This window comes from Coffea eugenioides, chromosome 2 (assembly GCF_003713205.1).
Source record: "Coffea eugenioides isolate CCC68of chromosome 2, Ceug_1.0, whole genome shotgun sequence".
NCBI classification, from domain to species: Eukaryota; Viridiplantae; Streptophyta; class Magnoliopsida; order Gentianales; family Rubiaceae; genus Coffea; species Coffea eugenioides.
In genome coordinates, this window is record NC_040036.1 from 1,994,110 (window position 1) to 2,021,450 (window position 27,341).

The following is a 27,341-nucleotide window of genomic DNA, read 5'->3' on the forward strand; positions in this document are numbered from 1 at the left end:
CGCTAAGAAATAGGGAGGGAGAAAAGGCGGAGAGGGGAAAGGGATTTGAACCACGGCCCGTAAATTCTGAGGCCTCAATCCGCATCTAATTTGCTAAAATGGGCTTTAGAAATTGAGTCAAAACTCAAACAAAACAAAGCCGACCGAATGGAGATGGTCGTCGTCGGTCAAAGAATAGAACCAAAGTCCGCAGAGAAATGAAATCAGCGGCGGTGGCGGTGCGATTCGCGGTTCGTTTCTCCGACAAACCATCCCCGGAACCTCAAACACCACTTTCTCCCAACATCTGGCGGGAAAGCCAATCTTGAGCGATTCCCAGAGACCAAAAACAACAGTTGGACACCTACCTCGCCCTCGACTAGCTATACTACCGTTAAGCCCAATGGAGTGTTTGTCTCTGCAACGGCAGCTCAATCGAGCTGTAATCATCCTGGAAAATTCAATGCTAAAGAAGACAAGGGTTGGATTCACTTCGCGGGTGTGGGAGGTTGTGGGATGTCTGGTCTTGCATTGCTTGCCCTCAAGCAAGTAACTACTACATGCTCCTCTCCTCAAGTCCTAACCCCCCCTCCCCCCAAAAACGCTACTTGCAAGCATGACATAAACCTGTATTTTATCTTTTCTCACAAGCTCATCTTTTAATTAATTCATGAAGGTTTCCGCTTCTCCTTATTTAGGTTGACCATTCTTCTTGTCATTTAAAGCTGGAGTTTTTGAGTTTGTGGGTAGAATGTATAAACAAAGTTGCAACCTTTACAGGGTTATGAGGTCAGTGGTTCGGATATTGTATGGAATAGCTACATGGGTGCACTACAGGAAGCCGGTGCTCATTTATTTGTGGGTCATTCTGAACTAAATTTTGGAAATTCTGGTAGCTTGAGTACCTTGCCTGATAGCAGTTGTGGAAGCAGATATGGAAATTGAATGTCCAACAAAAACTAAAGTTCTTTATCTGGAAATGCATGAATAATGCAATACCAGTTAAAGAGCTAATCTTTGACAGAACAAAGGTTGGAGATCCCATATGTACAGGCTGTGGAGAAGAAGTAGAAACTGTGGAACACCTTTTGTTCCACTGCAAGAAAGCAGAAGAAGCGTGGAATATATCACCAGTGCAATGGGATGGGATAGCTGATTAAAGAGGCAGTTTTAAGAGGTGGTGGAGTGCTTTAGTAGCAGCAAGATGTAGACAGGAAGGGGAGTGCATCAATGTAGAAGTAGCAATGGCTAACGAGGAGGAAGGGCGGGTAGTAGGGATTGGAGTGGTTGCAACTGATATCAACTGTCAGGAGAAAGCTGTATGGGCCATGAGAGAGGAGTGCTGGACATTGCCTACTTGATTATGCAGAAGCAATGAAACTTGCAATGGCGAAAGCAAGAGCACAACATTGGTCCCACATAAGAGTTGGAATCACTGATCAACAGTTGCTAAGAAAACTAAAGTCAGGAAGAGCTAAAAATATCAGATAGTTTGCTCAGGTGGAGGAGATCAATAGCCTAAGCTCAATGTTTATGCAATGCTCATTTTATCTGCTCCCAGATGAACAAATAGATAGAAGTAGACAGATTAGTTTGCATGCTGTAAGCATTCCATTGGATGAGGAACAGTGGTTTTGTTAGTGTCTTTGTACACGATGTATAGCTTATTTGTAAAGTTACTTTGGTTAATGAATATAAAATCTTAACGTTTCCAGAAAAAAAAAAAAAAGAGTACCTTGCCTGATGCTGTTGTTGTGTCGAGTGCCATTCCTCCAGACAACGTAGAGATTGTACATGCCAAGTCAGCTGGCATTCCAGTGTGAGTACATTATTGTTGATATTTCCATCAAACTGGATTCGGGTTTGGTATTCACACTCATCTTAAGGTAGGTGAGAAACTTTTCATGTTTTGCAGACTTAAGCGAGGTGATTGGTTGGGAAAGCTAACAGAGGGGTACAATCTCATAGCTGTCTCTGGGAGTCATGGTGAATAATGCTGTGGTTAAGATTTCAGATGTTGATCACATTTTTTTTTTGGGTTTCCCATGAAGTACATATAGTTAATGCGTTATTTGATTTGCATTATTTCATACAGTAGCATGCCTCGTATTCAAAAACTTCTAATTGCAAATAATACAAAGGATAATGCACATGATGACAAACATAAAGGATGCAGCACAGCAACTTATGCATTGATGTCAAATATGGAGGATAATGCATGTGATAAGTTACAAATGCCATATCAAGTCCAAGAATGTAACTGTGCCTTGTGTAGTAAGCTGGGACTGATGTACTAGGTAATAATAATCCAGTTGATTGCTTATTTTGATGGTTTTGAGACCTTGGTGATAGTAACGTTTTCTTGATCTTCCTACCCTTTTCCTTGCATTTATTGGCTTAACAAGATAGGCTGCTACTAGAGTTTACTCTATGTTTGCTCCCAGTACAACAACAAGCATGATTGCTTACGTTTTAAAAGCGATGGGAGATGATCTTACCGCTGTCATTGGTGCCCAGGTGCCACGGGTATTACTTTCTTGTATAAATTTATATCATTTGAATTATTGTGAGCTTTGCTTTACTATTCATAAGCTTCCTACTTCATAAGCAATCTCCATTCATTTTTCTCTATTTTGGCTCATGCTAATGTTTGCAGGGAATTACTAACAAAGTGGTAGCATAATTTATATCAATCTAATTAAATTCCTGATCTTAGAAAAATTGATATTACATTTTACAGTTCGCTGGAGAGAATGTGATTCATGGGAGCGGTCTGAATTTCGTCTTAGAGGTACTGCACATTTTACTAAACTAGATCAACAAAGGATATGTCTGGTAATTACTGAAAAAGTTGCAATAGTGAAGTCATGTCTTTTGTTTGAAGAAACTTTCTCACTTTTTTTAGGTGTAATAACACTGTGGTTTTTGGAAAGAAACCAAAAAGATATCATCTTATCTATGTTGATCTCATTTAGGGAATTTCTTATGGCTTTTAGGGCTTTTCTTCTTTTATACTCCCCTTATTGCTGAGCTACTGAATCTCAGTGCTGATCATTGTACAGGCTGATGAATATAATGGTTGCTTCCTGGGATTAGCTCGTCATATCGCTGTAGTAACAAATGTTGACTGGAAGCATGTTGATATATTCCCTGATGAGGTTTAATTCTTGCACAAATGCATACTATTGGATTTTCTTGCTCATCTTTGATCTGATAAAAGTACTTATTGTTTTCGATCAGAAGTTGGTCAGGACAATTTTTAGGAGATTCCTAAGTAAATAAGGAGCGGCGGGCATCTCATTTTATGTGGAGATAGGTAAATTTTGCTGTCTTTTAATTTTTCTTAATGCATCAAATATGATCCCATCTGCAATGGCCTTTGCTTGATCAGTAATGTTATGCAAATATGCAACTTTTCTTCTCACAAATTTCTTTTCTTGGTGAAGATCCTGCTATGTCTTGAAGTTCTAATTTCTATATTATATACTTCAAGAGCTGTTTAAATCCTATGCAAAAATCATAATTTGGTAGAAACATGCTGAAACATGCTAAATCCTATGTTTAAATCCTGCTATGTTGTGTTCCTTTCTTGGTCAAGACAAATTTCTATGAGGTGACAGATTTGCTATTTTTATGCTCACATGATCACTTTTGTTACAAATTTGACAAGGATTTGCAATGAACTCCAATAATAACAGTGCAGGTGCATATTCCTTGCTTAGCGACAAACAGGGAGCCAGAATACTGAATGCTTCAGATGAAGTCAAACTTTGCCGTAATTTAGAGCTATTCAGCGAGAGCTACAGTACTACAACTTATGGTATTTCAAAGTTAAATGAGTGGCATGCATCATCTGTATGTTCAAATGCACATGGGGGAAGTGATTATAAACTGGTAGGTTAATGTCTTGCTTACAAGACTTCGTCTGATGCAGTAGGAATGTAACTCAAGTTAAAACACGTCTGATTTTGAGTTTCAGGAATCTTTGTTGAATTGTAAAGCACATTTACTTTATTTTCTTCATGTAAAACTGGTAATCGCATGGATTTATGTGATTTACGTCTTGCTTACAAAGTAGGAATGTAACTCAAGTTAAAACACATCTGATTTGAGTTTCAGGAATCTTTGTTGAATTGTGAAGTATGTTTACTTTATTTTCTTCATGTAAAACTGTAATCACATGGATTTATGTGATGTATACTTGCACTTGCACAATGGAAGCAAATGAATTGATAACTTACCACATGACAAGCAATATATGGGCCATGAGTATACAAGCCATTGTCTTAGGAATGTGCACTTCCAGATAGTATCTTACTTTCTCAAGTTCAAATTTGATTGCTAAATGATTTGACCCAATTCTACAGCGAGATGGCTTTTCCAAGGGCTTAAGAAACTATAATCTGACCTGTTGCAGAGGGCGTCCTGTTGCAGTGTTATAGAGGGCGTCCTGTTGCAGACATCAGCCTACAAAGTACCAGGAGTTCACAATGTTCTTAATTCATTTGCGGTGAGTCAAAACATTTAAACGCATCAAGTAAAGAATATATATCTTCATATATTAAGTGCATGCATATTTAATCATGTCCAATGGCAACATGAGATCTTTAGATGGCCAACAATCGGTATCTGTATTCTCAAAGGAAAAATCACTGCAAAACTACGCTGAGTGATTGATATCAATGTCATGGTGTGTGTTGGAAGGTTACTAGACTTGTTATGGTGGGGTGTTCATACTCTTCTATTGCGGCCAAATTTGTTTCCGTACATTTAGTTGCTTGGTTCGAGTTTGGTGATATTATTTTACATATGTCAAGGTATGAATTTGACGGTGCAAATTATCTTTTCAAGCTCCCAACTTTGAAGGCCATTAATTCCTTTACCTATGATACCAAGATATATGCAGCCTGAGAAACCAAGGTCCAATCTTTGGAATGTTACTGGTAGAGATCTGGCAGCATCAATTGTTGGTTTATCAGCTGAATTCATCCTTTCCCTGGTGAGATGAAATTTATTCTTTCATGACAATACCTTCCACAAACCAGTACAGGAAACCAGGGAAAAATTGGTGGAACCTTGTAAGGCCATATTGTCATGTAAGCATTGTTGCCAAAAACTTTAATATCTAATAAAAGCTTCTGCTAGGGTTCTCTCTCTAAATTGACCCTCTATCTATTGACAGTCAAGTGCCAAATATTATCATCAGTATTTACAAACTCTAAATTTTAGGCTCACTAAGGGATGTACATATATGCTTTGTCTTCTTCTCAAGTTTCCGCTTGATATCTTTTACATCTCTATGGTTCTTTGCCAGACAGATGTGGTCAGGAGGTTGCTGGTCGCAATAAACGCTGATCCTGATCGTGATGTAGTTATCCTGACATTAGGAGCAGGTCTGCAAAATTTGTGTGAGGAGTTATAGTTTTAGGGACAAAATCAGAGAAAATTTCAACTTCTGTCAATCTGCCATTATTGAGGAAGTTGTTTATATGGATAGGAGATGTTACTGCAGTGGGCCAAAAAAAGTCGTTCTTGGCAACTGCAATTGCAAGATACGGCAGCGCAATATGTCACCTATGGCAAGCGGATGAGTTCGCAAGGAAGTCAGTTTCCTAGGTGGAGAGGCCGGATGATAGCATCAACAGAACCAAGTGCAAAATCACTGGGAACGATTCTGCAGTTGAAAAGAAAAGCTTTTCAAGCAGAAATTAATTTAAGGATAAAGGAAAGCCATGGAACTTTATGGTTTCCAGTTTTCCAGCTCATCGAGACTACAGGTTTATCTGCCTTGTTTGCCCAAGTTAAGTGCACATTGGCCGCAAAAAAGATAGAAGGGTCCAAAAAACATCTGCATTCTTTGCCCAGGCTGTGAACCAGATAGAAGGGGCCAAAAACAGGCATTTACATGTTTATAGCCACAAGTGCTAGGATAACTTATGTAGATGTACAATAATTCACGCTATTACTTGACGCTTGTGTGTAATTAGTACTTCTAAGGTAAATTTGTGATTGGGCTCAATTTCAGAGGTTCTCTAGTTTTGATTGCAAAGTACACGAATTTATGGTTTAACACTCTGACAGTGCTTGCAGAAACATCTCGACCGCCATCATGATGAGGACCGGCTTAAAAATGTCCACGACAGGCTTGATAACAGTAAGAAATAAGCAACCTCGTTAATCGACTCAAGATTACTTCCTTTTTTTTTTTTTTCCTTTCATGATCTACAAGTCTTGAATTCCAGCCTGATTTATGGCCTGATGCACAAAAAACTTGTAAGCATTTCTGGAGGTTATTGCAATACAAATGCATTTGGACTGATCACCCAAATTCCAATTTTCGTCGTGAAAACAACTGCAGAAGCTTTCCCTAAAAGAACTATACACATTATGAGAAAATTCATCTCCCTGTCAAAATCTGCTAACAAAGTACAAAAATCAACCTCGTGTTGTCTTCCCAAAAGAACCACCCCTAACTCATTTCTACTCACAAATGGCAAAAGTTTTTGCAGTTTCTAGCCTCCGAAAAATGAGAACCAACCGCGTTTCTTGGGCTCCTCCTCCACCATAACAGCTTTCATGCTATCCTGCTCGACCAACCTCCACGCCGCCTGCTCAAAAGCCAGCCCAGCCAACGTGGGCGGCTTGTTCAGCACCAACGGGTACCCTCTATTAGTGCTTCTAATCACCTCCGAGTCCTCCGGAATCACCCCTAATAATGCCAATCCCAGCATCTCCTGCACATCCAATACCGACATCATATCCTCCCCCTTGATCATATCCGTTCGAACCCGGTTCACAATCATCTTAATATCCCTTATTCCGTCGCATTCCAGCAGCCCAGTCACCCTATCGGCATCCCGAAGGCTAGTAATATCGGGGGTGGTCACTAAAACTGCCTCGTTCGCAGGGGTAATGGCCGTAATGAACCCGGCATCAATGCCAGCTGGGCAGTCGATGAGGATAAAATCCGGGACGCCTTCCTCGCGATCCTTCAAGGCTTCGACCAGCCAAGTGAGGGCTTTGCCGCCGAAGCCAAGGGGCAATTTGGATCTGGGTTTGGAAATGCAGAGGAGTTCAAAGTTGGACCAGCGCTTGTCTCTCACCAAGGCTTGGTCGAGGCGGCAATCGCCGTTGAGGACCTCGACGACGGTGTAATTAACGCGGTTTTCGAGGCCGAGGAGGAGGTCGAGGTTGCGGAGGCCGACGTCGGCGTCAATGGCCACAACAGAGAAGCCGAGGCGGGCTAGTGAAAGGCCGACATTGGCGGTAGTGGTGGTCTTGCCGACTCCTCCTTTACCAGAGGTGATGACGACGACTCGTGGGGTGTCGCCGGCGAGCTGGGGCTTGCGGTTATATTGGAGGATGGATTGGATTTTTGGGAGGGAGTAGGGTGGCTTTAGTGGCGGGGGAGGGGGATTTAGGGTTTTAGGGTAGAGGTTGGGAAAATAATGAAATGGGTTGGGAGGGGTCAGAGTGGAGTAGAATAGAGTGTTGGAGTTTGTTAGCGGCGGCTGTAGAGATACCATTTTGGTTTTGACGGTTGCTTCTGAGAGAGAGAGAGAGAGAGAGAGAGAGAGAGTGAGTTTTAAGGGCCAGAAATGAATAGAGGTAGAAGAAGAAGAAGAAGAACATGTTACATGGTGGGAAACTGCACAAAGGCCAGAAGGGCTGCGATCGGAAACTGAAATTTACTGCATTTATTTTGTTCCCTCTAAAAAGGTAGCAGTTGGTTCGTTAAGGTTTGAATCATTTGCTACTGAGGCCACCACCAACTCCTTAAAATTTGATAGGTGGAAGGTCAAAAGTTCAAATCTTATATCTCATTCGATGATGAAAAAATTATAGTATTTTTTTTAGTGTAATGTATATGAAATAAAAAAATAATTAAAAAATATGTTGATGACGCAAACAAATGAATTTTGACAAATAATTCCATTGGATTTTTTTTCAATTGGCAAATGCAATACAGAGAAATTCATCTTTTTAGACGCCCCAGATTTGAAGACCCAGACTCGATCTTGACATCATGATTGCTATATATATATATATATATATATATATATATGCAATTATTTTTATGGCTTATACTTCGTATCGACAAAATGCCTGTGATTTTTTTTTTTTGAAGGAAAAAATGCCTGTGATTGGAGGCACTGTTAGGAAGAGTTACATAAGATTGATCTTGAATTGCCAAAAAAAAAAAAACAATAAATTGGTTGGAAGCTAGGGCTTTTACTTGAAATAACCTTGCATGTTGTTGGAGCTTGGGGACTACCATTCAAGGCCATTTCTTTTTCCTTCTATTTTTTTTATTGTGAAGCTTTTTTTATTTCCTGGTCTCTCTCTCTTGTTTTGTCTTTCTTGATTATCTTTCTTCGATCAACTATTTTTAAATTTCACATCAATCATCCTTAACTTCAGTACGGTTGAAGAGGTCTTGGGGTAATTCGAAGGGGACTGAACCACCACAATCGGATCAGACGGGTGCACTACGCAAACCTTGCCTCCCACCCCACCAAGCCTTAAGGCATTGGTGGTGGTCACAAGCCCAAAAACTGGTGGTTAGTTAAAGGGGATAACTGTTATTTATTTTTCAAACATTGAGAGGTCTACTGGTAATTTAGCCAAACCACAAGGGAGGTAGATATAACTAACCCTTGATTTAATGGTTAGCCCTTGAATTGAAGCTCATCTAAATGGGCTCGATGCCTGTCTTACCCTTTCATGCGGGTGTTCAAATAGCTTTGGGTGGTGAGTCTTCAGCCCAACAGTTCTTATGATGGACGAGTTGGCCCAGTTATTTTCCGTTGCCTAACGGGATTTCTCCTCATCACCTAAGTCCATGGATGACGCGGTTAATGCCGAGTCGCTGACGTAGATATGGATCCAAATCACAACCAACCCCGCATTCGATTTCTCATCTTGACCGTCAAACAAATTTCAACATCATCCGACGGCTGTGAGTCTCTTCTGATGGGCCCCCAGACAACCCCACTCTTTCTTCTCAATTCTATCCATCTATCCATCTTCGGAGTTCCAAGTGTCATGGATAGACCAGCGAAGTAATGAGGAGTCCTCACAAGAAAGGTCGGAAATTCTAGATCCACCCCTCATCCTTTTGCCACGTGTCCCCACCAATTATCTTTGAGACGATTCTACCCTTCCTTCTCCTACTCTTCCCCGTCTCCTCCTCCAACCGGCATTCTCATCTCATGTGATCAGTTTTTAGTACTCTCAATCTGTTTCTTTATCTTTCTTTCTTTTTATTAAATCATCCCTCCTGGGGGTCTAGTCCTCCTCCTCCTCCTCTCTACTACTGCTATAGGAATTTAGAAATAGAGAAGTTTTTAGGAGTAAATTGTTCCCACGGATCCAATCAACCAACCCAAGAAAAATGGTGAACCCCTGAAACTTTCACTTCCTTCAATAGCAATTTCGACTTGATTGCCTAAGATAATTGCTTCTGGGGCCTTCTCATCTTTCCTCGTCAATATCAGGTTTGCATTTTTTTTCCTTTGGTATTTTCCTTTGTGGGTTTTTTCGATCTGATGCTTATAAATGCATAAGCGTGATTCAGTTTGTATAATTGGCGGGTTTTGTTCGCTCAATCGACTAATTCCTCTTTCGTGTGTTATTTTCTCCACTCTGTGTGTTTGTTGGATTTGGGGAGGATGTGGTAGAATTGATTTACCTACAGTTCTGTAGATTTATTATCAACCGATCTGGGGTTTTACTATGAAATAATGATTGGGATTGAAACAATTTGGGATCTGCAGTTGCTGTGAGATTCTGTTTTTGCGCATATTATTTTTAATCGATCAACATAATCGAAATAAAACTCTGTTTATATTGGTTAATCCGTTGGCACCGTCTTGAACTGATAAATTGTTTCTCATGGAGGGTAAGTTTGGGACTGGATATATTTTGATTGGAGATTTGTGGTAATGAAATAAAATCTTGTTCTTATCGTTGCTCGGACTGAGATGGAGTTGGAGAGTGATTGACTTTGTGTTTTAATATTTATATTTCTGTGCCTAAAACCCGTTAAATGCAGTAAAAAGGTTATGGATTTTTATCCAAAGTTCTTGATGTTATCAGTCTGGTTACAAGTTTTATCTCCGGCCTCAAAGGTTTAGGACTTACAAATCTTCATACGTGCTATTCCTTTAGTTGATTTGTGATCTGTAGATTTTGTTGTTATTGATTGTATTGGTAGATCTGACCCCCTCCAAGGCTTATAGAAAAGCCTGTTGTGAAACTTGATTAATCATCCTTGGCTATTTTAAGTGAATAGTCAGGGGCCACACATTTTATGTACTATAGTTGGTTGGGGTGAGCGCTTGGAGTTTTAATGTTCTTTTTCCATCCTACTTAATGTGAAATTGAGGGCTAAGCAACTTGTATATTGACTCTGTTAATTATGCTGCAGGAGGGAAGGCCATGTAACTTGTTAGCTTCAAACAGGAGCAGTGGGTTTGTTCGATTGCACACTTTATTTCTTCCTTGCTTACAGGATGGGTAAGTGCAAAGGCTGTGGGAAATTGGGAAGAATGGCAAGGGATAGGTCTGCAAGTTCTTACCAATTTTCTCTTATGCTATCTCCTATTGTTTCCGTTTGGGATTGTGCTGTGCGCAAAATGAGGTATTCTTTCAGACCTGAGTATGTGTAGGTATAGTAGTGACTATCAGAACTGTGAAGGTATACTAGTGGTTGGAATCACTTTGGTTTGGATTTCAAGTTTTATAGGATACAGAACAGAAGGCATAGACCGGTAGTAGTTATAGAGATGATTTATACATTGTAGGGAGTTTTCTTGACGGAGAAACAAAGTGAGAAGATAATATCGAGTAGGCTCAGTAATTACAGTTTTTAGTTTTCTTTGGATAAGATGGAAGGTGCTAAATTGCCATCTGGTGTCAGAAAAGTGAAGAAGAAGCAAGTTAAGGATGAGCTGGATCGTATCAAGCAGGCTGAAAAGAAAAAAAGACGACTGGAGAAGGCTCTGGCTACTTCTGCAGCCATTCGTTCTGAATTGGAAAAGAAGAAACAGAAAAAGAAAGAAGAACAGCAGAGGCTTGATGAAGAAGGCGCTGCAATTGCTGAAGCAGTTGCTCTGCATGTCCTGCTTGGTGAAGACTCGGATGACTCATGTAAAGTTATAATGAAGAAGGATGAAGAGCTGAACCGGTGGGATTGCTGTGACAATTTTGATATCCTTATGGGTGGTAGGGAAGCTGTGGTCCCTCATGAAGACCTATCAAACTATTCCTTTAAGAATATGGAGTGGGTTTCTGATACCCAGAGATATGGATACGGGTGGAGTGACTGGGGGAACACGGGATGGATGGTTTCATCTGAACCTATGGGAAGGGAGCTCTATCCACAATACCTGGTGGAGGGAGGTTGGGATACTGCTGGAATCTCTGCAGGTCTTGTTGCTGCACAAGCTGTTTCATCACTTAAAATCGCAGAAGATGCACAGGTGGACAAGTATGTCTACAACAGAATGTTAAGAGGTTGAAGATAAAAGGTCTTCAGTAGAGTGATCCAGTCATTGGCGTGTTGTACTTGATTTTGTGGTTTTGAATAATGACCTGTATATATTTAAAGTGTACCCAGCCATCTTATTTATCGGATGTGATGCTTGTGTTTTCTGAGATTTGTCAATCCTCGAGGTTCTTATTATTAGCGCAGGTATTGTGATTTGTTGGAATTTCCTTGAAGTGATTGCCAAGATGAATTATGGAATAATTTTAATTCGCTGCATCTGGAGCAAAGCTCCTTGCAATTGGTTTTTATTGTTTACTTGCAATGGCTTATGCTTTCCATGCATGCTTACTTTTTTAGCATAGAAGTAGGAATTTCTTTCTGTTAATGATTTGAAGATAATCACTGGCCAAGAATGGTTGTTACCGTGGGTTAGGATTCATCTGCTTGTACCTTTGATAAAGTTGGGCTGGAGTTCATCTGTGAGTTCCATGGAATCCTTACTAGTAACACAAAATACTATGTGAGTTCTGGAAAGTGATTCTGGCTTTGGCGTCACCTAGTATGGTGGAGATCCTGGTTTGTACTTTGTTAACTTGGCAAGCGACAAAATTGGAATTTTTATCATTTTGCATAGTTTGTAGCTCAGTATTTTTCCAGTTGAATTAGCTGTGGGCATGGAAAACTGATAGCTAGCCTTTACAGGGAAAAGAAAAAAAATCTGCAAAACGGGATGTTTTGATTTCCTTTTCTGCTTGCCTAATATTATTGTTCTCGTCTCGTGATGCAGTTGTGGATTTTCCGGTGCTATATTATATTTCGCTGACAGCCAATTGGATCTATACAATCTTCCTCTTTGCCGGAACTCTTTTCTTCCTCTGTTGGTCTGCTGCTCCCCTTGTTAACGAGAATGACGAGACCTGAGGGGAAGTTGCTGCAAAAGAAAATCCTCATTTTTTTCCCCTTTCGGAATTTATTGATTGAAAAGCGTTTATAATTGCGGAATTCTTTTGGTCCCAACCTGGCATGGTTCAAGCCATTGAGCTGTTTGCTCACTTTAGGAAGACTAGAGCATGTGTAATATGGCGGTAATAAATGTAACACAAAATGTGTCATGATGATGTCACAGAGTATTGAGCATCCATTCAAGTATGGAAGACATCACCGGTTCATCGGGCCACTCATTTAGGGCAAATAACAAATGCTTGTTATTGAGATCAAAGAGTGATTAACCAAATAAAGCCTAGGGGAGGGTTTGGTGGTTGGGGGAGTGGGAGTATAAATCAGAGGTTTCAAATTTGAAATCTCTCACTTAGAAAAAAAAAAAAAATGCATGTATATATGAATATTTGAAATAATTACATTTTGAACATATTTTTTAATAGCTTTTTATTTTTTTTAACCATCTTTTTATTTAACACGCAACACACCATAAAAAAGTGTTATTGTAATTATTCAATGAATAATTTCAAAAACCCCCTACGAGGTCCCTATTAGCCATATGAGACCCAATGATTGATGGCGTACTAGTGGCTTATTGACTTTGCTATCCTCATTTCTTATGGTTACTATGAACATACCTTGACAAACAAAAAAATATATATATATTGGCCCTTCCTCTATTTTTGCAATCAAAATAATAAAAAGAAATTAGATATCCTTATCAACAAACATGGGTCATCAACATTTGGTGCCAATTTAAGTGTCGATTATTAGCAATGTACTTCGACAAAACTTAAATTTGATCATTGTTTTTAAAGTCCAAAAACAAAAAGAAAATAAAATTGCTTTCATAAGATTTGGCCCCAATTTTAGGCACCTTTAAAGGCATGATCTTCTAATTGTGATTTATGTAAGAGTATGGAATTTATAGGGATAATTTCACAAACCTCCCCTGAGGTTTCTAATAATTACAAAGAGCTCCCCTCAAGTTTTAAAAATTACATATACCTCCTCTACTTTTATTATTCAGTAACAATATAGGTCCAACAAGTTAAATTTTCTTTCAAAACTCCTAAATTGCCCTTTGTACAAAACTAAGAAAGAAAAATATAATAGTATATTCAATCATTTTCTTCCACACTTTGCATAAATCAACAAGTCTAATTCTTAACAACCATCCAAGTATAAGTTCTAAAGTCAAGTAGCCGTCCAAAAGATCCCAAATTACATATACATTATCAATACTTGCTATGATAAAAAAAAAAGCACATAAAACCCCATTGACAACCAATTTTATACCTCCAAATTAAATATCAATACTCAAATACCTTTTCAATATAATCTAATCTGACCTAGAACCACAATTACAACTCTCCTATGGTCTTAAAAATATTAATATCTCAAAAGTAGAGAATAAATTCTACCTCCACAATAAATTTATAATAAAAAATTTCTAATCCAATGAAAGAAATACTTATGTAATTATTGACATTTATAAAAAAAAATTTTGACAACAAACAAAACATGATAAATTCCATATCTTTAGTTCTTCTTCCTATCTCAATCATCAATTTCATTATTTATTTCTCTATCACTGCGAGTCTCTTCATTTTCTTCTAGTTTGACACATAATCTACTCCTTTTGCAGATTTTATAATTTCAATTTGCTAATATTTACAAAATTGAGAAGATAATAAAAAAAGGTTATATTAATTGAAAAATAGACAAGAGACAGAAAAATAGATTTGTTTAGGTTTTGTAAATTTATTACCTTAAATTTAAAATTGTCTACTAAATGGAGGGCATTATAGGTATTTTACTATGTCAAGGGATATAAGTGTAATTTCTTAAACCTTAGAGGAGCCAAGTGAAATTGTTAGAAACCTCAAGGGAGGTTTATGAAATTATCCCGAATTTATATATCTCCTAATGGTATTGTGAGCTATCATTTAGAGCTTTCGAAAGTTTTCTTTTTTATACATTAAAAAGAATAGATGTAGTAGTTAATACAAAAGTCAAAAACGCTTTAAAACCGTTTTGCGTCTCTAAATTAGTGATTTTGTGCATAATATTAGAAGTAAAAATTGTAAATTTTTTTCCTTTTCTTTTGGCGGTAAATATGTACTTACAAACCTTGAAAAAAAAATGCTTTTGCATCTTGATAAAGCAATAAGCAGTATTCTTATTGAATAAGTTAATATTTTGACACTAATATGTTTTAGAGAATATTATTTGCATCTTGTCTTTCTTTCCCAGCCTTTTATTTCTATACAAAATTGTTATAATTAAACAAGTAGGACTATAGAGAGACACTTGTAGCATGAAAATCTTCTCTCTCTTGAAACTAGTTTTTTAATTTTACTTTCTATGACACAAGTTGAAATGTTACACAAAAGTTAGAATTAGGAGAGTTAGACGATATTTAAAAGTTTAGGGGAGGTTTCTAAAATTATTCTATATTTCAAATAATACTTTGTTCTTAGTGTGCTTCATTCTCTTTCTATTCAATGTCAAGTTCTTTCAATCTCTCTGCCTCTATTCAATTTCAAATTCTTTTAGCATTTGTCATCAATGGTCATAAAATAATTTAGCTGCATACCTAATCCAAGGCAACTCCACCCATCTCTTGATGGAAAGAGTGGCTATACACATAACTATGAGGGGTAAATTATTCAAGGAGTCCTTAAACTGACCCTTTATTTATTTAAAGTTTTAAATTGATCTCTCAATAAATTGAAGGATCAAAATTTGGCATTTTTTTTATTATGGAAGGGTTAATTTGAGATTTAAAATAAATGAGAGGCCAAAATTAATAATAGAAATAGTTTAGGGACTACCTAGATAGTTTGGTCTAACTTTGAGTGATGTCGGTAGCCACACTTATAAGCCTGCCAATTACAAGTAAAATTCACCACCCATCCGCCAGTCGATTCAAAAGATGAGACAGTATGGATTTATGACCACGAATATTTTTACACAAATTAATATGTGTAATAAAAAAATTGTGGATTATCGTTGGCACGATGTTCATATAATACATGTCCTAATAGCATCACCAAAAGCCTTTCCTGCACTAAATGTGACACACAAGTCACAGGTTATCGCTGACATAATGCTACGGGCAGGTGAGGTGCCTTGCTGTATCTCACGGGTACATCTTATGATGAGGCACAAAAAACCCAGTCGCCAAAATTTCGAGACACTTTCACCAAGATGGTCTTCACAATGCAAATTGACTTCCGGCCCGGCTATGACTCAGTACTTGACCATTGCTAATGTAATGCAAACACGAAATACACATTTGCCTAACTTGCTGATAATGAAACATTTCCCAAGAAAGGACGAACTATTTTAATGCAAACAGCTACTCGCTGGAATCGGAACTTCTATCCAGATTCGCTTCGTATAACTTGATTGAATCTCTTCAGAACAGTTAATACCGAAGCTTAATTGGAGCTCTAACCAACCAGTAAAATGTTTCATACATCTCAGTCTTGCTCACATCGAAGAGAAATTTGGTTGTTGGCGTACTAGCTTCTTAATGTGACTTTCAGTCAAGTTGGTGTAAACAAATTCACAAATTTTGAAGCAACTGTAATCATAGAATAAAGGAACAAGTAATTCGCTAGATTGTTTCACATGAGCTTTAATACACACAACAATGTTGGGGAGAGTGACTCCTATAAATCATGCCGAGAGTTCAGCCTAAGAGGTGCTTCTGCATCTTGTTGCCGCTGCAGCGGAGTTGTGTCCTCGTCCAGATTTTCGACATCAGAACTACTTGATGGTTTTGCCCCAGGAGAAACAAGATTCTTGAACCAAGTACCTTGGAATCTGGATGGAGTTCCTCTGGCAGAATTTGCAGCAGAGTCCGGACTATTGGAAGCAACACCCAAAAGAAATCGATATGCCACTTTGCTAGCTGTTACTATCTCAGTTTTCGCTTGTCTAAACTGCAAAAGCCATCAAAATCAAAAAATAAATGACAAACACAAGAACAAGTAGGTTAGCAACAATTCAACCTTAAAATAAATAAATAAAACCCAAAGAAGTGGCAAAAGGCAAAAATATGGTCCAGGAAAACATGAGTGGGAAGACTTGGTCCCTGAAACTCGTGAATGCAATCATCAAAGTATACAGATCTGATGATATTGGAAGGTCACTGCTCCATTCCTCCGTTGGAACCCTAGGTTAGTTGTAGAAAGCTATCTCACGAAGGACTCCTAAAAGAAAGCAATTCTCACCTTTAATGCTGTTGTTCCTGCTATTTCCACAGCTGCATCACCAGCATGGGCAAATCTGTTCACCCACCCTGCATGAGAAGTGTGTAAGTATGTTGTCCAAACAGCTGATTGCCAGAAACAAGAAACTTTTTCCTTTTTTTTTTTTGTTTTCACAAATAAATGCACAGGCAAAGCAAGAAACTGTTGGTTCACAATAAAAAGGGAATGCTTGCATGCGCGTGAGTAGATGAATTTCTTATCCCATACATAGGAAGCCTGATCCAAAATCACAGGTATATTATAATCTTGTATACATGTAAGGTGGTATATAACGTCAATGCCATAAAGCAGGCTGCTTGGCCAAGACATGTCGATTACCACCATGTTTAACAGACTAGAATGAGTACTCGCTTGGTTCTTGAAACTGTACAATTTCTGTCTGATGATTACAAAACATCTAATGTAAGTCAAATTGAATCTCCCAGTACAGAATGTTAAAAATATAGAGAAAAGGTCATTGAATCATAGAACTAAGGATCCAAACATTCATAAGTTTCATGCAACTTCAGTAACAGTTCTAAAATGATTCCAATAACGTCATCAATCCTCACTCCAATAACAAACAATGGTATATGAGGATGATTCAAAGACAAGAATTTCAAATCCCAAGCTCAGCCAAACTAGCAAATCCCAAGAATAAAAATGCTGCCTTCTTAAAAGACTACCCTTCCAAGTGATCCAATCAGAAATTCATTACGTATGAGTTCATTAAACCCAAATGGACTAAAAAAAAGAATTTCATGCCTCATCTAGCATATGTTTTATTTATCAACTGGAGTACGTGCACGGGAACAGAACACTACCGACATATTTGATGGAATAAAGGAGGATAAGGCAATTAGTGGATGAACTCAACATATAAGAACATTCTCAAGTGCGCAAAAGCAGCAAGCAAGAATGAAGCAATTTACCGGGCAGCTTTGGCACCCCAAGCCTTTCGCATAATTCATCACAGAAATGATTGCAATTCTTTGATAACAAATCGTACGAGTGTCCTGGCCACTCTCTACTAAGTTCCCTCAGGATCTGATTAACCTTGAAGATTGAAGAGTTAGTAGTCCCAAGGATAATTGGTTCACGGTATGTATACATTGGATTTTTTGCAGCAGGACAACTAAAAACTCCAGTGCCTTGTTCACAGAAACCAAATGACCACTCTTCATCTCCATAAATCTGTACCATCACATAATAACTCTCAATTACACTATTCATTACAGAGGCACAAAAAAAATTCAAATGGACCATCTAGAAAATTGATAACTGATACAGAAATAAATAGATTAAGTCACATTATTATTCTAGAATGAGGCAGAGGACATTAAAGTAGAAGTGCATAAGATTATCTAGAGAAAAAAGGATAATAAAATGCCAGAGAGCAGAACACATAGCATAGAGTGCACTTGGATTAGTAGTTCATATCCAGTATTGTCTCATAGAACTAAGACTTTCAAGCAAAGATTACACAACAAAATAAAGCACGTAATCGAATAAAACTCTTCATCAAAGTTATGCAGAATACTTGATTGTGCAGCAGAAAATCTGTCATGCATTTCCGAAGGTTATCAAATATCTAAACAACGATCCTGTTGCAAGTAAGCCATAACAGCTAATGTCATATTTTTCCGATAAAAAACTAGGAATCACAATCAGAAAAAAAATTGCAGATTCCATAAGTTAAATTCCAGATGGAAAGTTGATCAAATAACAAAATGAAAGATGATGGTTCTACTCCTAAACTTTACATATTTGTGCGTCCTGTGAACAATGAGGTAGAAATATTTAAACTTCATAAGATGAGGAACAAAGTCAGACAAGATCAAACATCCTACTTGATAGCGTTATACAGGCAAGCGGTTATCAGTCAAGTCTACAGTGCTAACAATTTACTCTGTCTAAAATGAGTATGCACTCGAAAGACTTTCGGCTTCTACAAGGGTTACTTAATATCTTGTCTTTTAGAAGCTTTTTTAGTCTTCGTCGGCTGTCAGGTAAAACTATGTTGACTCGCTTGATTCAAGTGCAAGACTTAGAATCCAAAGAGGTCTTGAAAGTTGAGTGTTTTAAACGTTCACACGGGACATTTTAAGCGTTCAAGGACGCCTGTTGCTTTCAACCTTCTGTTTAGAAATCAGAGAAAAATCAAACAATCTTCTCTCATTTGGTTGGCAAAGAATAGCAAGTTTATAGTTTCCCTTTACATGTCTGTATTTGTGTGTGTTAATTCCACTTCTTGTCTAAAACTTGTTTGATAATTTACAAACTTCCTTTAATCTCCTTCCCAGAAAGTCAACAGTAGTTAAGTAGTATAATAGTCTGGGAGTAACAACACCAGAAAACGAGAAGAAGAAGAAGAGGAAATGATGAAAAAGAAGAATCACGTATTCCGAAAGACAAACCGAATTTCAGAACCGTCACTAAAACCCTAGATCTACATTCAAGCTGAAACAAAGTATATACCTAGTTCAACAAAACAAGTAAAGAGCAGGCAAATGATCTAGTGTATAAGAATGTCTAATGGATATTTAATCCAATTAGAAGAATAAATCAGTGGAGTAATGTTACCTGGACGGCGCTGTGGAAAATACCACCGAGACCGATGCCGTCTTTGAAGATCTTGTTGATCTGAACAATGGTGTTATTAGTCTTATCTGATCCGCTATTCGTCACGTCATATATGTGGAGGATCACCTCCGTCATCTTCTTCTTGCGAGGCAATCTTCAATTTGTCTACCTATTATAAAACCCTAACTCCGCGCCCCCCTCCTCTCTCTCTCTCTCTCTCTCGGCTTAAGAATCAATTTATTACTATACTGAAACCAAAAAGACAGGGTGATGATTAAATTTGACAATCGAGAAAAGACAGCAATGATTATTGACACCAGCAATGGCCTGAAAATTGAAATTTGAACTTTGAAAGAGCTTCCTTCCTCGTTTCCTTTTTCACGCTACCTCTCTCTTTGCCTCTGGTAGGCAGGCGGGCTGGTTTTTCCCTTGTTTCGTTTTTTTATGTTTTGCTTCTCGTCCTCCTCCTCCTCCTGCTGCTGCTGCTCGGCTTTGACAGTGTTTATAGTTATCCTGAATTTGTGCGTTTTGTCTCGACATGCTAAAAATTTCTGCACTGGGCTTGCTTCGTGTATAGTACCCAGTAGGTTTTTTTCCTGTAAATAGTGATGATCACGATCAAATTTTTAAACGATAGTCAGTAGATTTTTATTCGGTTGTGGATGAAGGGCACGTTAAGTTCAAGACTCTTGAATTTAGATAAATTATACAATTAGACCGCATCAAGGGTAAACTTTTATGTTCGACCAGTCTTTCGGAGTTTATAATGTACATCCTAATAAAATTTTTTTTTTTTGTGAGTAAGAAATTTTAAAACCAAAATCTTTTATTTATTCTTTCCTTGTTACCACTTAATATAATCATTCCCCAACATCCTAGTAAGTTTAGAAAAAGTATATAATATATGGAAAGCTAGATAAGTTTAAAGGAATGTATAATATACGAAAAGGGCGGCTATTCATCCGCTCTTATTATTTTAATCTAATTAAGGTTCCGTTTGATAAAATTGAATCTGAATTCTGAAGTTTGAATTCTGAAATTTGAATACTAAAACAATTAATTTGCTGAAGTTTAAGGAACTGAAAAGAAATATATGAATGTCTGAATTTTAATGCTAAACCTATTTATACTGTTTGATAAATATTTATAATTGAATGCTTAATACGTTGAATTTGACAATTTTGCCCTTAAATCTTTTTATCCAAAAAAGAAATAGAACCTATGATTTAATTAACTAAAAATCTTATGTATGAAAATGACAATATTTTATTTTTAAATCAAATTAATATAAAAGATGAATTATATTATATGAGGAGTATGGAGAAGAAGTGAAAGTCATTCAAAACGGAGAAATGAGAAATAGAAAATCATTAGATAGAGAATATTAAGTTGTTTAATTATACAAGAATTTTGAACATAATTAATAAACAATGATAGATTTGGTAGATGAGATAAGGTAGTTGAAGTAATTCTATTGATTCTTATCAGAATTAAACATTCAGTTAGGATTCTTGTGCTGAAAAAAATACACACAAGTTCAGCACTACTTAACAAGTTCAGCAAATGGATTTTCATTTATCAAACACTCAAAACATCTCAATGTCTGAAAAAGTTCAGATTCAGCACTTTTTTATGTTATCAAACAGACCCTAACTAGAACTCACTTAAAACTCAATTCACCCATCACATTGCATCAAAATATACTGACAAATGTACTTCCATATGTTAACATGTAAATTACAAGCAGAAAAAAAAAATAGATTGTGAGTTTTATAAAAACTCAATAATCCTTCACCCATCACAAGTCACATGTAACATGTTTTATTAAAAAATAATAAAATTAAGAGTCTGTTTGGATTGCGAGTTTTCATTTAAAAAAATTATCTTAATACATTTTTTAAATTATTTTTTATCTCACATACATTAAATGAAATTTTTTGTGTATTCAATTCACCAATCAAAAGAAAAAAGGAAAAATAGTTAAGTAACACTTGACTTAATTAATCTTCAATTTTAATATGTTGGACAATAAAGAATACTAGAATTGTTGTATAAAGGGAATACATTTCTCTATTTTAACATATCAAAGATGACAATAATGATGCAATTAAAGAAGGTGAGTAGTGACACGGATCCATCAGTGGAATCTGAAAGAGTAGTGTCAGTGTGTGTTTCTTTTTGTTAGTAATTTTCCATTCTTCTCAAGTTGTTAACTCGTGTTTTGGATATGGATTTGTTAATGATAATTCTATTAAAGTATATTTGGGTTATTTTAGTGACGATAAGGGTTGTCATTTTGATTGATGATAGTCAGAAGGGTCCAAATGTGATTAATTCTCTTCGCGTTGCAGTCGAGGCCCGATTCCTGCCTGCAAACTACGTATACCACCCGTTTGTGTTTGGCGGTTACCATAATGGTGGCGACTTTTTTCAATTAAAAAAATTTCGAAGATGTAAAAATTCCTTATAAATAAAAATTATAGGAAAATCTAATTTGACTTTGTTATAAAGAAACTAATGATGGTATTCGGCCTTCATTTTCATTCAACAATTGAAATTAATTAATGATTTGTGAAGAGTGAGTTTTAGAATCACACACCAAAGCTGGTGCAGGCATTGCTATCTTTTAAAATTATTCATGTTCACCTTCCCTCAAGTAACAATTTGACACAAACTTAAATGATGATTGAGAAAAATTTGCCTAAAAAAAAAATTATTCTGCAAGAATCTTTTCCCTTATAAAATTATAACTAATTCATGATACCAATAACCTAGAAATGGAAAAACAAAAACTAATTTCATATGAAGTTAAAAACTCAGATTTGAACTCAAAATCTTGACCAAAGAAACGGTCCACAGAATCGTCAAAAAGACAAAAGCGGAGGATCATCACTATACAGACACGTAGGGTGTGCAAAATCGAAAAATTTCGATTTACTGATCGAATTCAATTGGAATTTCAAATTCGATAATTCGGAATAGAAATCAAAATATCCGATTTCGAATTGGTTGAATTCGTGTCAAATTCGATAATGTGATTTTTCAAATCAGAAATTCCGATTTCGAATTCACAATTCGAAATCGAAATCGAAATCGGATTTCGGAATTACTATTTCGATTTCAAATCTGTTTTTCATATATATATATAATATATATAATATAACATTTATATTATAATAATAATTTTTATATTAATGAATTCGGTGAAATAATTTACAGAATTCCGAATTGAATTCGGAACGAATTCGAATTCGAAATTGGTGAATTCGAAATCGAAATCAATCGAAAATTCTAATACCAAAATTTCGAAAAATTTCGATTTCAAAGTTTCGAATTACCGATTTCGATTTCGATTCACACCCCCACAGACACGCCTTCAGGATCAGGAAGGATTAATTAATTGTCAATCATATTTGACCCAATTAACGGGCAAAGTTCTTAGGTGGAGTAATTAGATAAATGATCCTCAGCCATTTATTCGTTGGACTTTTCCGGGCTTTAATCGATCGTGTACACACACACATATTTTTGGGTAAGGCCCGCCCGACAACCGTCCAAACGGCTTACTCATCTAAAATTGACTAGCAAGGCCAAAATTCAAATTCTGAGAACGAGAGAAAGCCACGTTTATTTTAAGACAACAAATATGTAATAATACACACGAGTAAACCAGGGCCCTGTTTGGAAGCTTGGTTTTTTACCAAGTTTGTATAAAACTAGTTTTTTAACAATTTTTGCTACAGGAACCCAAAAAACTTATCAAAGTTTTTAACCTACACACTTCAAAAATATACAAAAAATTTTCCCTTCAATTTTTCTTCTTTTTCCTCCCCCACCCAACCCACCACGTCCTCCGGCACCGGCGACCATTTCTACCACCACTTCCGGGGCCGGTCACTATTCCGGCTACCAGTTCCGGCGGTCCTCTTTTTTTTCTTTTTTTTTCTCCCCCTCCCCCCTCCTCTCTTCGACTCTGCCTCCTCCGCCACCCTCCCCCTCCCCGTTTCCCTTTGCCCAAACTGGTCTCTGATGCTCTTTTCCTTTTTTTTTTTTCTGTCTCCCTCCCCCATCCCCTCTTTCCCTCTGCCTCCCCCGCCACCCTCCCCCTCCCCCTTTGACGGATCTGGTCGCGCGACCAGATCGCAAAGGGGGAGAGGGAGGGGAGGGGAGGGGGAGGGAGAAGGGGAAGAAAGGAAGGAAGGAAAAGAAAAAAGAAAGAAAGAAAAAAAAAGAAAAAAGAAAAAGAAAGAAAGAAAATGAAAAGGAAAAAAAATTTCATCTTACAAACACCCAAATTTTTACAAAAGTTTTTCTACAACTTTTACAGTGATCTACAGTAAAGTTTTATACTAACACCCAAAAAACTCACCTTCCAAACAGGCCCCAGAATAGATGAGAAGTTAAGTTTTGCACGGACGTCTAATCATAAAATTAAAAGCGATAGTGCAACCATACAACTGCATATGCTCTTTTTTTTTTTTTTATCGTAACGATAAAATTTCTATAATTTAATATAGTTTAGTCCAGGGAGAAGGAGAAGAAAAACTCGATATGAGTAGAAACTTCGTCGAAAATGGCCAATTAAAGCCATCATATAATGTGACAATTTTTTATGAGAGATAAGATTGAACCCTTGATCTTCCGCACCACCACCGGACCAAAGGCCCTGTGGCTACAACAGGATACGCTCTTGAGTAAAACAATTGCAGTAAAACTAATAAACTACTGTCAGATAGGACAATCAGTATGTATGCCAGCCAAAAAAAGACTGCAAAATGAACTTTCTGAAGAGACAGTTCTCCATCTTTATGCTAAGAGATCCCTCCATATATATATATATATACATATATATATATGTATACGTATATATACTTGGTATACCCTACAAAGACTACATTGCAAAAGCTATCTATCTACCTTCATTAGTCATCAGCTGGGAAAAGACTCTGCTGGTTGATATGTTTGAAGCACCATCACAACCATCCCTCTCAATCCAAGTGCCGCCGGAGGGAACTTGACCAGGTGCCGGGTGCTCCACCGCAGCAACATCTACGGTCTCAAGAGACTCTACAGTTTCATTTTCTTGAAGCTGCAACACTTGTTCCAAATTCCACAACACATCCCCCATGGTAGGCCTATCTACCCCGTAGTCTGCCAAGCATTTCTCCGCTGTCTCCCCAAATTTTTTCAAAGAGGCCGGTCTTATCTGACCTCTGAGACGAGGATCTATAATCTGCTCAAGCAGCCCCTTCTTCTGCCATTCCAGTGCCCATTCACCTAAATTTACTTGCTCCCGGGATAACAATGGATCCACGGCAGGCCTAGCACAGAGAACCTCAAATAGCACGACCCCGAATGAGTAAACATCTGACTTGTCTGTAAGCTGCTGCCTGCGAAAATACTCTGGATCAAGGTAGCCAAAACTTCCTTTTACACCTGTGCTTACATGGGTCTCATCCAGACATGGGCCAGACCTTGACAGTCCAAAATCTGCAACCTTAGCAACATAACTCTCATCAAGCAGAATGTTTGTTGATTTGATGTCACGATGAATGATCCCTTGTGCCGAACCTGTATGAAGATAGTGGATGCCTCTTGCTGCTCCAATGCATATTTCAAGCCTCTGCCTCCAAGATAAAGGTGTAAACCGTGGACCATACAAATGGCTCTTCAGTGTCCCCTTCTCCACGTACTCATAAACAAGGATCATCTCGGACTGTTCTTCGCAATAGCCCACAAGAGAAACAAGATGGAGATGGCGAATTTTGGACAGAACCGTGATTTCGGTCTGGAACTCGGGAAGTCCTTGCCTGGAACCGGGTACTCCTCGCTTCACTGCAACCTTTTTGTTGTCTCCGAGAATTCCTTTATAAACCAGGCCAAATCCACCAGACCCAATTATTAGAGTCTTGTCAAAATTATTGGTTGCCAGTTGTATATCAGCGAAGGGAATCTTCAAGCCAAGATATCCATTTGGACAAGGAGAAGCAAGGGCAGTCCTTTCAGATAATACACCAAGGGAGCTGCCTCCATAAACACGTAAGGGAGTCCAATCAGTACCTGTACTCCCCACACGTTTTGACTTTGCTTCTCTCTTTTGTTGCCTGTACACAACTAAACCAGCTAGTACCAGGAAGCACAGCACAACAAAGCCTCCGATGACTGAACCCAACAAAATCCACCGGCTTTTAGTCTTGGTTCCAGTATGCGAAGCCATAAAATTCTTTATACTCATAATTTCTACTCCATTTAAGATAGCATTTTTCTTCAAAGAAGTACTCAAATCAGACGGACCAACACTAATCTGAATGACACCTGACCTCCCGGAATCCACAACAAAATCAAGGTAGTATGGCGAAGCAAGGACATGGAATGTAAGTGAAGACAAGTCTAGATCTTTGTATGCAATGAGTTCGTTGGCATATACGTTGAAATACAATTGGTTGAGCGAAAGGCTGACGAAGTCACAAAAATGCAAGCGAACAAATTGTAGGGCATCCTCACGTCCCACAGGAAAGTTCCATGTTATGTTAAATTCAAAAATTGAGGTCACATTATCGAGATTCATCTCCTGGGCTGTCATGTATACATTGTCAGGAGCAATCTCTCGGGTTGCGCCCCCCTCTTGGTAATTTGGTAAATGAGTAGTAGAAGCAATTTTAGCAGCAGATTTCAAGACGAGAAAATCCTCATCCGGGAGCCAGGTTCTCCAGAGTGTATCATTGAAAGGTGTCAGCTCTTGGCCCCCAACGTTAATCCTATGGACAGTTTCTAGGACTTGTGAGGAAATATTCTGAGTAAACTCTTCAACTCCATTAGGGACAATAAACTTAGTCGGGCCATCAACAAAGAAATTTTTAGGGGCAGAAAACACTTCAATGGCACTAACAAATGCTAAATTCGAGTCGTGGGTTGGGACAAAGGAAATTTCCAGCTCAACTTTATCTACCATCAAAATGAATTCCTTAAGCACAGAGAACCCAGTAGCAAAATTGCTCAACAATGAAACACCATTAGCAGAAACGCTGAAATTCGAGACTCTAAGATCATACTTCTGAGAAGTGAATGGGGAGAAATGGAGACGTACCAAGTGGGTCCCAATTTTGTTGATGTTGAACTTATAGCTTGAAGCAGTGGTGAAGGCTCTAGCTGTACTGTAGAGAGGAGATGAGTTCGAGGGATGGGTTGGATTTGTCAGGGAAATGGATTTACCTTCAGAAAGTAGAGCTGATCCGGGCATCGATAAATCGCCAATGAAGACTCTGTTATCAATTGTGGTGTTTGTGCTTGAACCACAGTCAATCAAGTAGTTGTCTGGAGGCGTAAAAGCCGCGGAAAGTCGGATGACACAGAGAGCAAAAGAAAGCAGGACAAGGACTCTCCTTGCCATGGATGGTAACAGTTGGAGTACCTGAAGTGGAATTCAAGAATTTACGGGAGAATTAAACGCAGAAAGGGAAGCACATTGCTGAACAAGAATTATGTGTTCTCCAGGAAAGAGACACAAGATGTGAAACTCTAGAAGAAATCCAATTCCTGGGTTTTATACTTTTACAGAGGGGTGGAGGGTGATGCTCAAGAATCGGACTATGGGAAAAGAAAGTTGAAACCTTGGTGGGTTCTGGAGGAGCTCGCAAGTTCCAAGCTTAATTTTTGTTTCCTTATGGGATAGGGATATATCATATATGGAGAGTACGCTAACACACAAGAAAGGTTTCTGATTTTCTGAGAAGCTTTAATAAAGAAAGACAAAGGAAGCAAAAAAGATGGGCAACAGCAGCTAGCTTTGACTTGTAAGCTAGCAGAAGCAGCACCAAAATTTAGCACTACTGCACTGCATGTGACGATCGAAGAGACGGGCATTGAAGATGGCCGTCGAAAAATTTTACTATAAGGAAGTTACTGCTACTAGTAATTGCCACTGCTGCAGCTGCAGTTTTGTTGTTAATTACTGCTCCTACCACTTAAAATTTTCTATTTACTTGGATGGCAACGGCAACGGGGCTCCAATTTCTGGTCTTTGGTATGGGTTGGGAATCAGGATGAACGCATTAAGTGGGACCTTAATGTCCCCATGGATTGGCATT

At 37.9% G+C, this 27,341-nt stretch overlaps 4 protein-coding genes and 1 pseudogene across 4 annotated transcripts; 2 read left to right on the forward strand and 3 right to left on the reverse strand.

Annotated features, from left to right (window-relative positions):
- Positions 1 to 201: 201 nt before the first annotated feature.
- LOC113762565 lies at positions 202 to 6,129 on the forward strand (annotated as a pseudogene).
- Positions 6,130 to 6,269: 140 nt separating this feature from the next.
- Positions 6,270 to 7,641, reverse strand: LOC113762450 (putative septum site-determining protein minD homolog, chloroplastic). Its single transcript, XM_027305905.1, has one exon. It carries the CDS (start codon positions 7,503 to 7,505, stop codon positions 6,492 to 6,494), a length of 1,014 nt encoding a protein of 337 aa, XP_027161706.1. The 5' UTR covers positions 7,506 to 7,641; the 3' UTR covers positions 6,270 to 6,491.
- A 1,425-nt stretch (positions 7,642 to 9,066) lies between these two features.
- On the forward strand, positions 9,067 to 11,746 carry LOC113760715. Its single transcript, XM_027303396.1, has 2 exons — positions 9,067 to 9,476; positions 10,409 to 11,746. Exon 2 carries the CDS (start codon positions 10,869 to 10,871, stop codon positions 11,499 to 11,501), a length of 633 nt encoding a protein of 210 aa, XP_027159197.1. The 5' UTR covers positions 9,067 to 9,476; positions 10,409 to 10,868; the 3' UTR covers positions 11,502 to 11,746.
- Positions 11,747 to 15,823: 4,077 nt separating this feature from the next.
- LOC113763584 (deubiquitinase DESI2-like) lies at positions 15,824 to 19,830 on the reverse strand. The gene is made up of 4 exons (XM_027307427.1): positions 19,255 to 19,830; positions 17,604 to 17,865; positions 16,654 to 16,721; positions 15,824 to 16,362 (listed from the first exon to the last, which is right to left on the reverse strand). The coding sequence occupies exons 1-4, from the start codon at positions 19,387 to 19,389 to the stop codon at positions 16,090 to 16,092; spliced, it is 738 nt and encodes a 245-aa protein (XP_027163228.1). The 5' UTR covers positions 19,390 to 19,830; the 3' UTR covers positions 15,824 to 16,089.
- A 4,033-nt stretch (positions 19,831 to 23,863) lies between these two features.
- On the reverse strand, positions 23,864 to 27,001 carry LOC113760391 (probable receptor-like protein kinase At5g24010). Its single transcript, XM_027302948.1, has one exon. The coding sequence runs from the start codon at positions 26,642 to 26,644 to the stop codon at positions 24,164 to 24,166; it is 2,481 nt and encodes an 826-aa protein (XP_027158749.1). The 5' UTR covers positions 26,645 to 27,001; the 3' UTR covers positions 23,864 to 24,163.
- Positions 27,002 to 27,341: the final 340 nt, after the last annotated feature.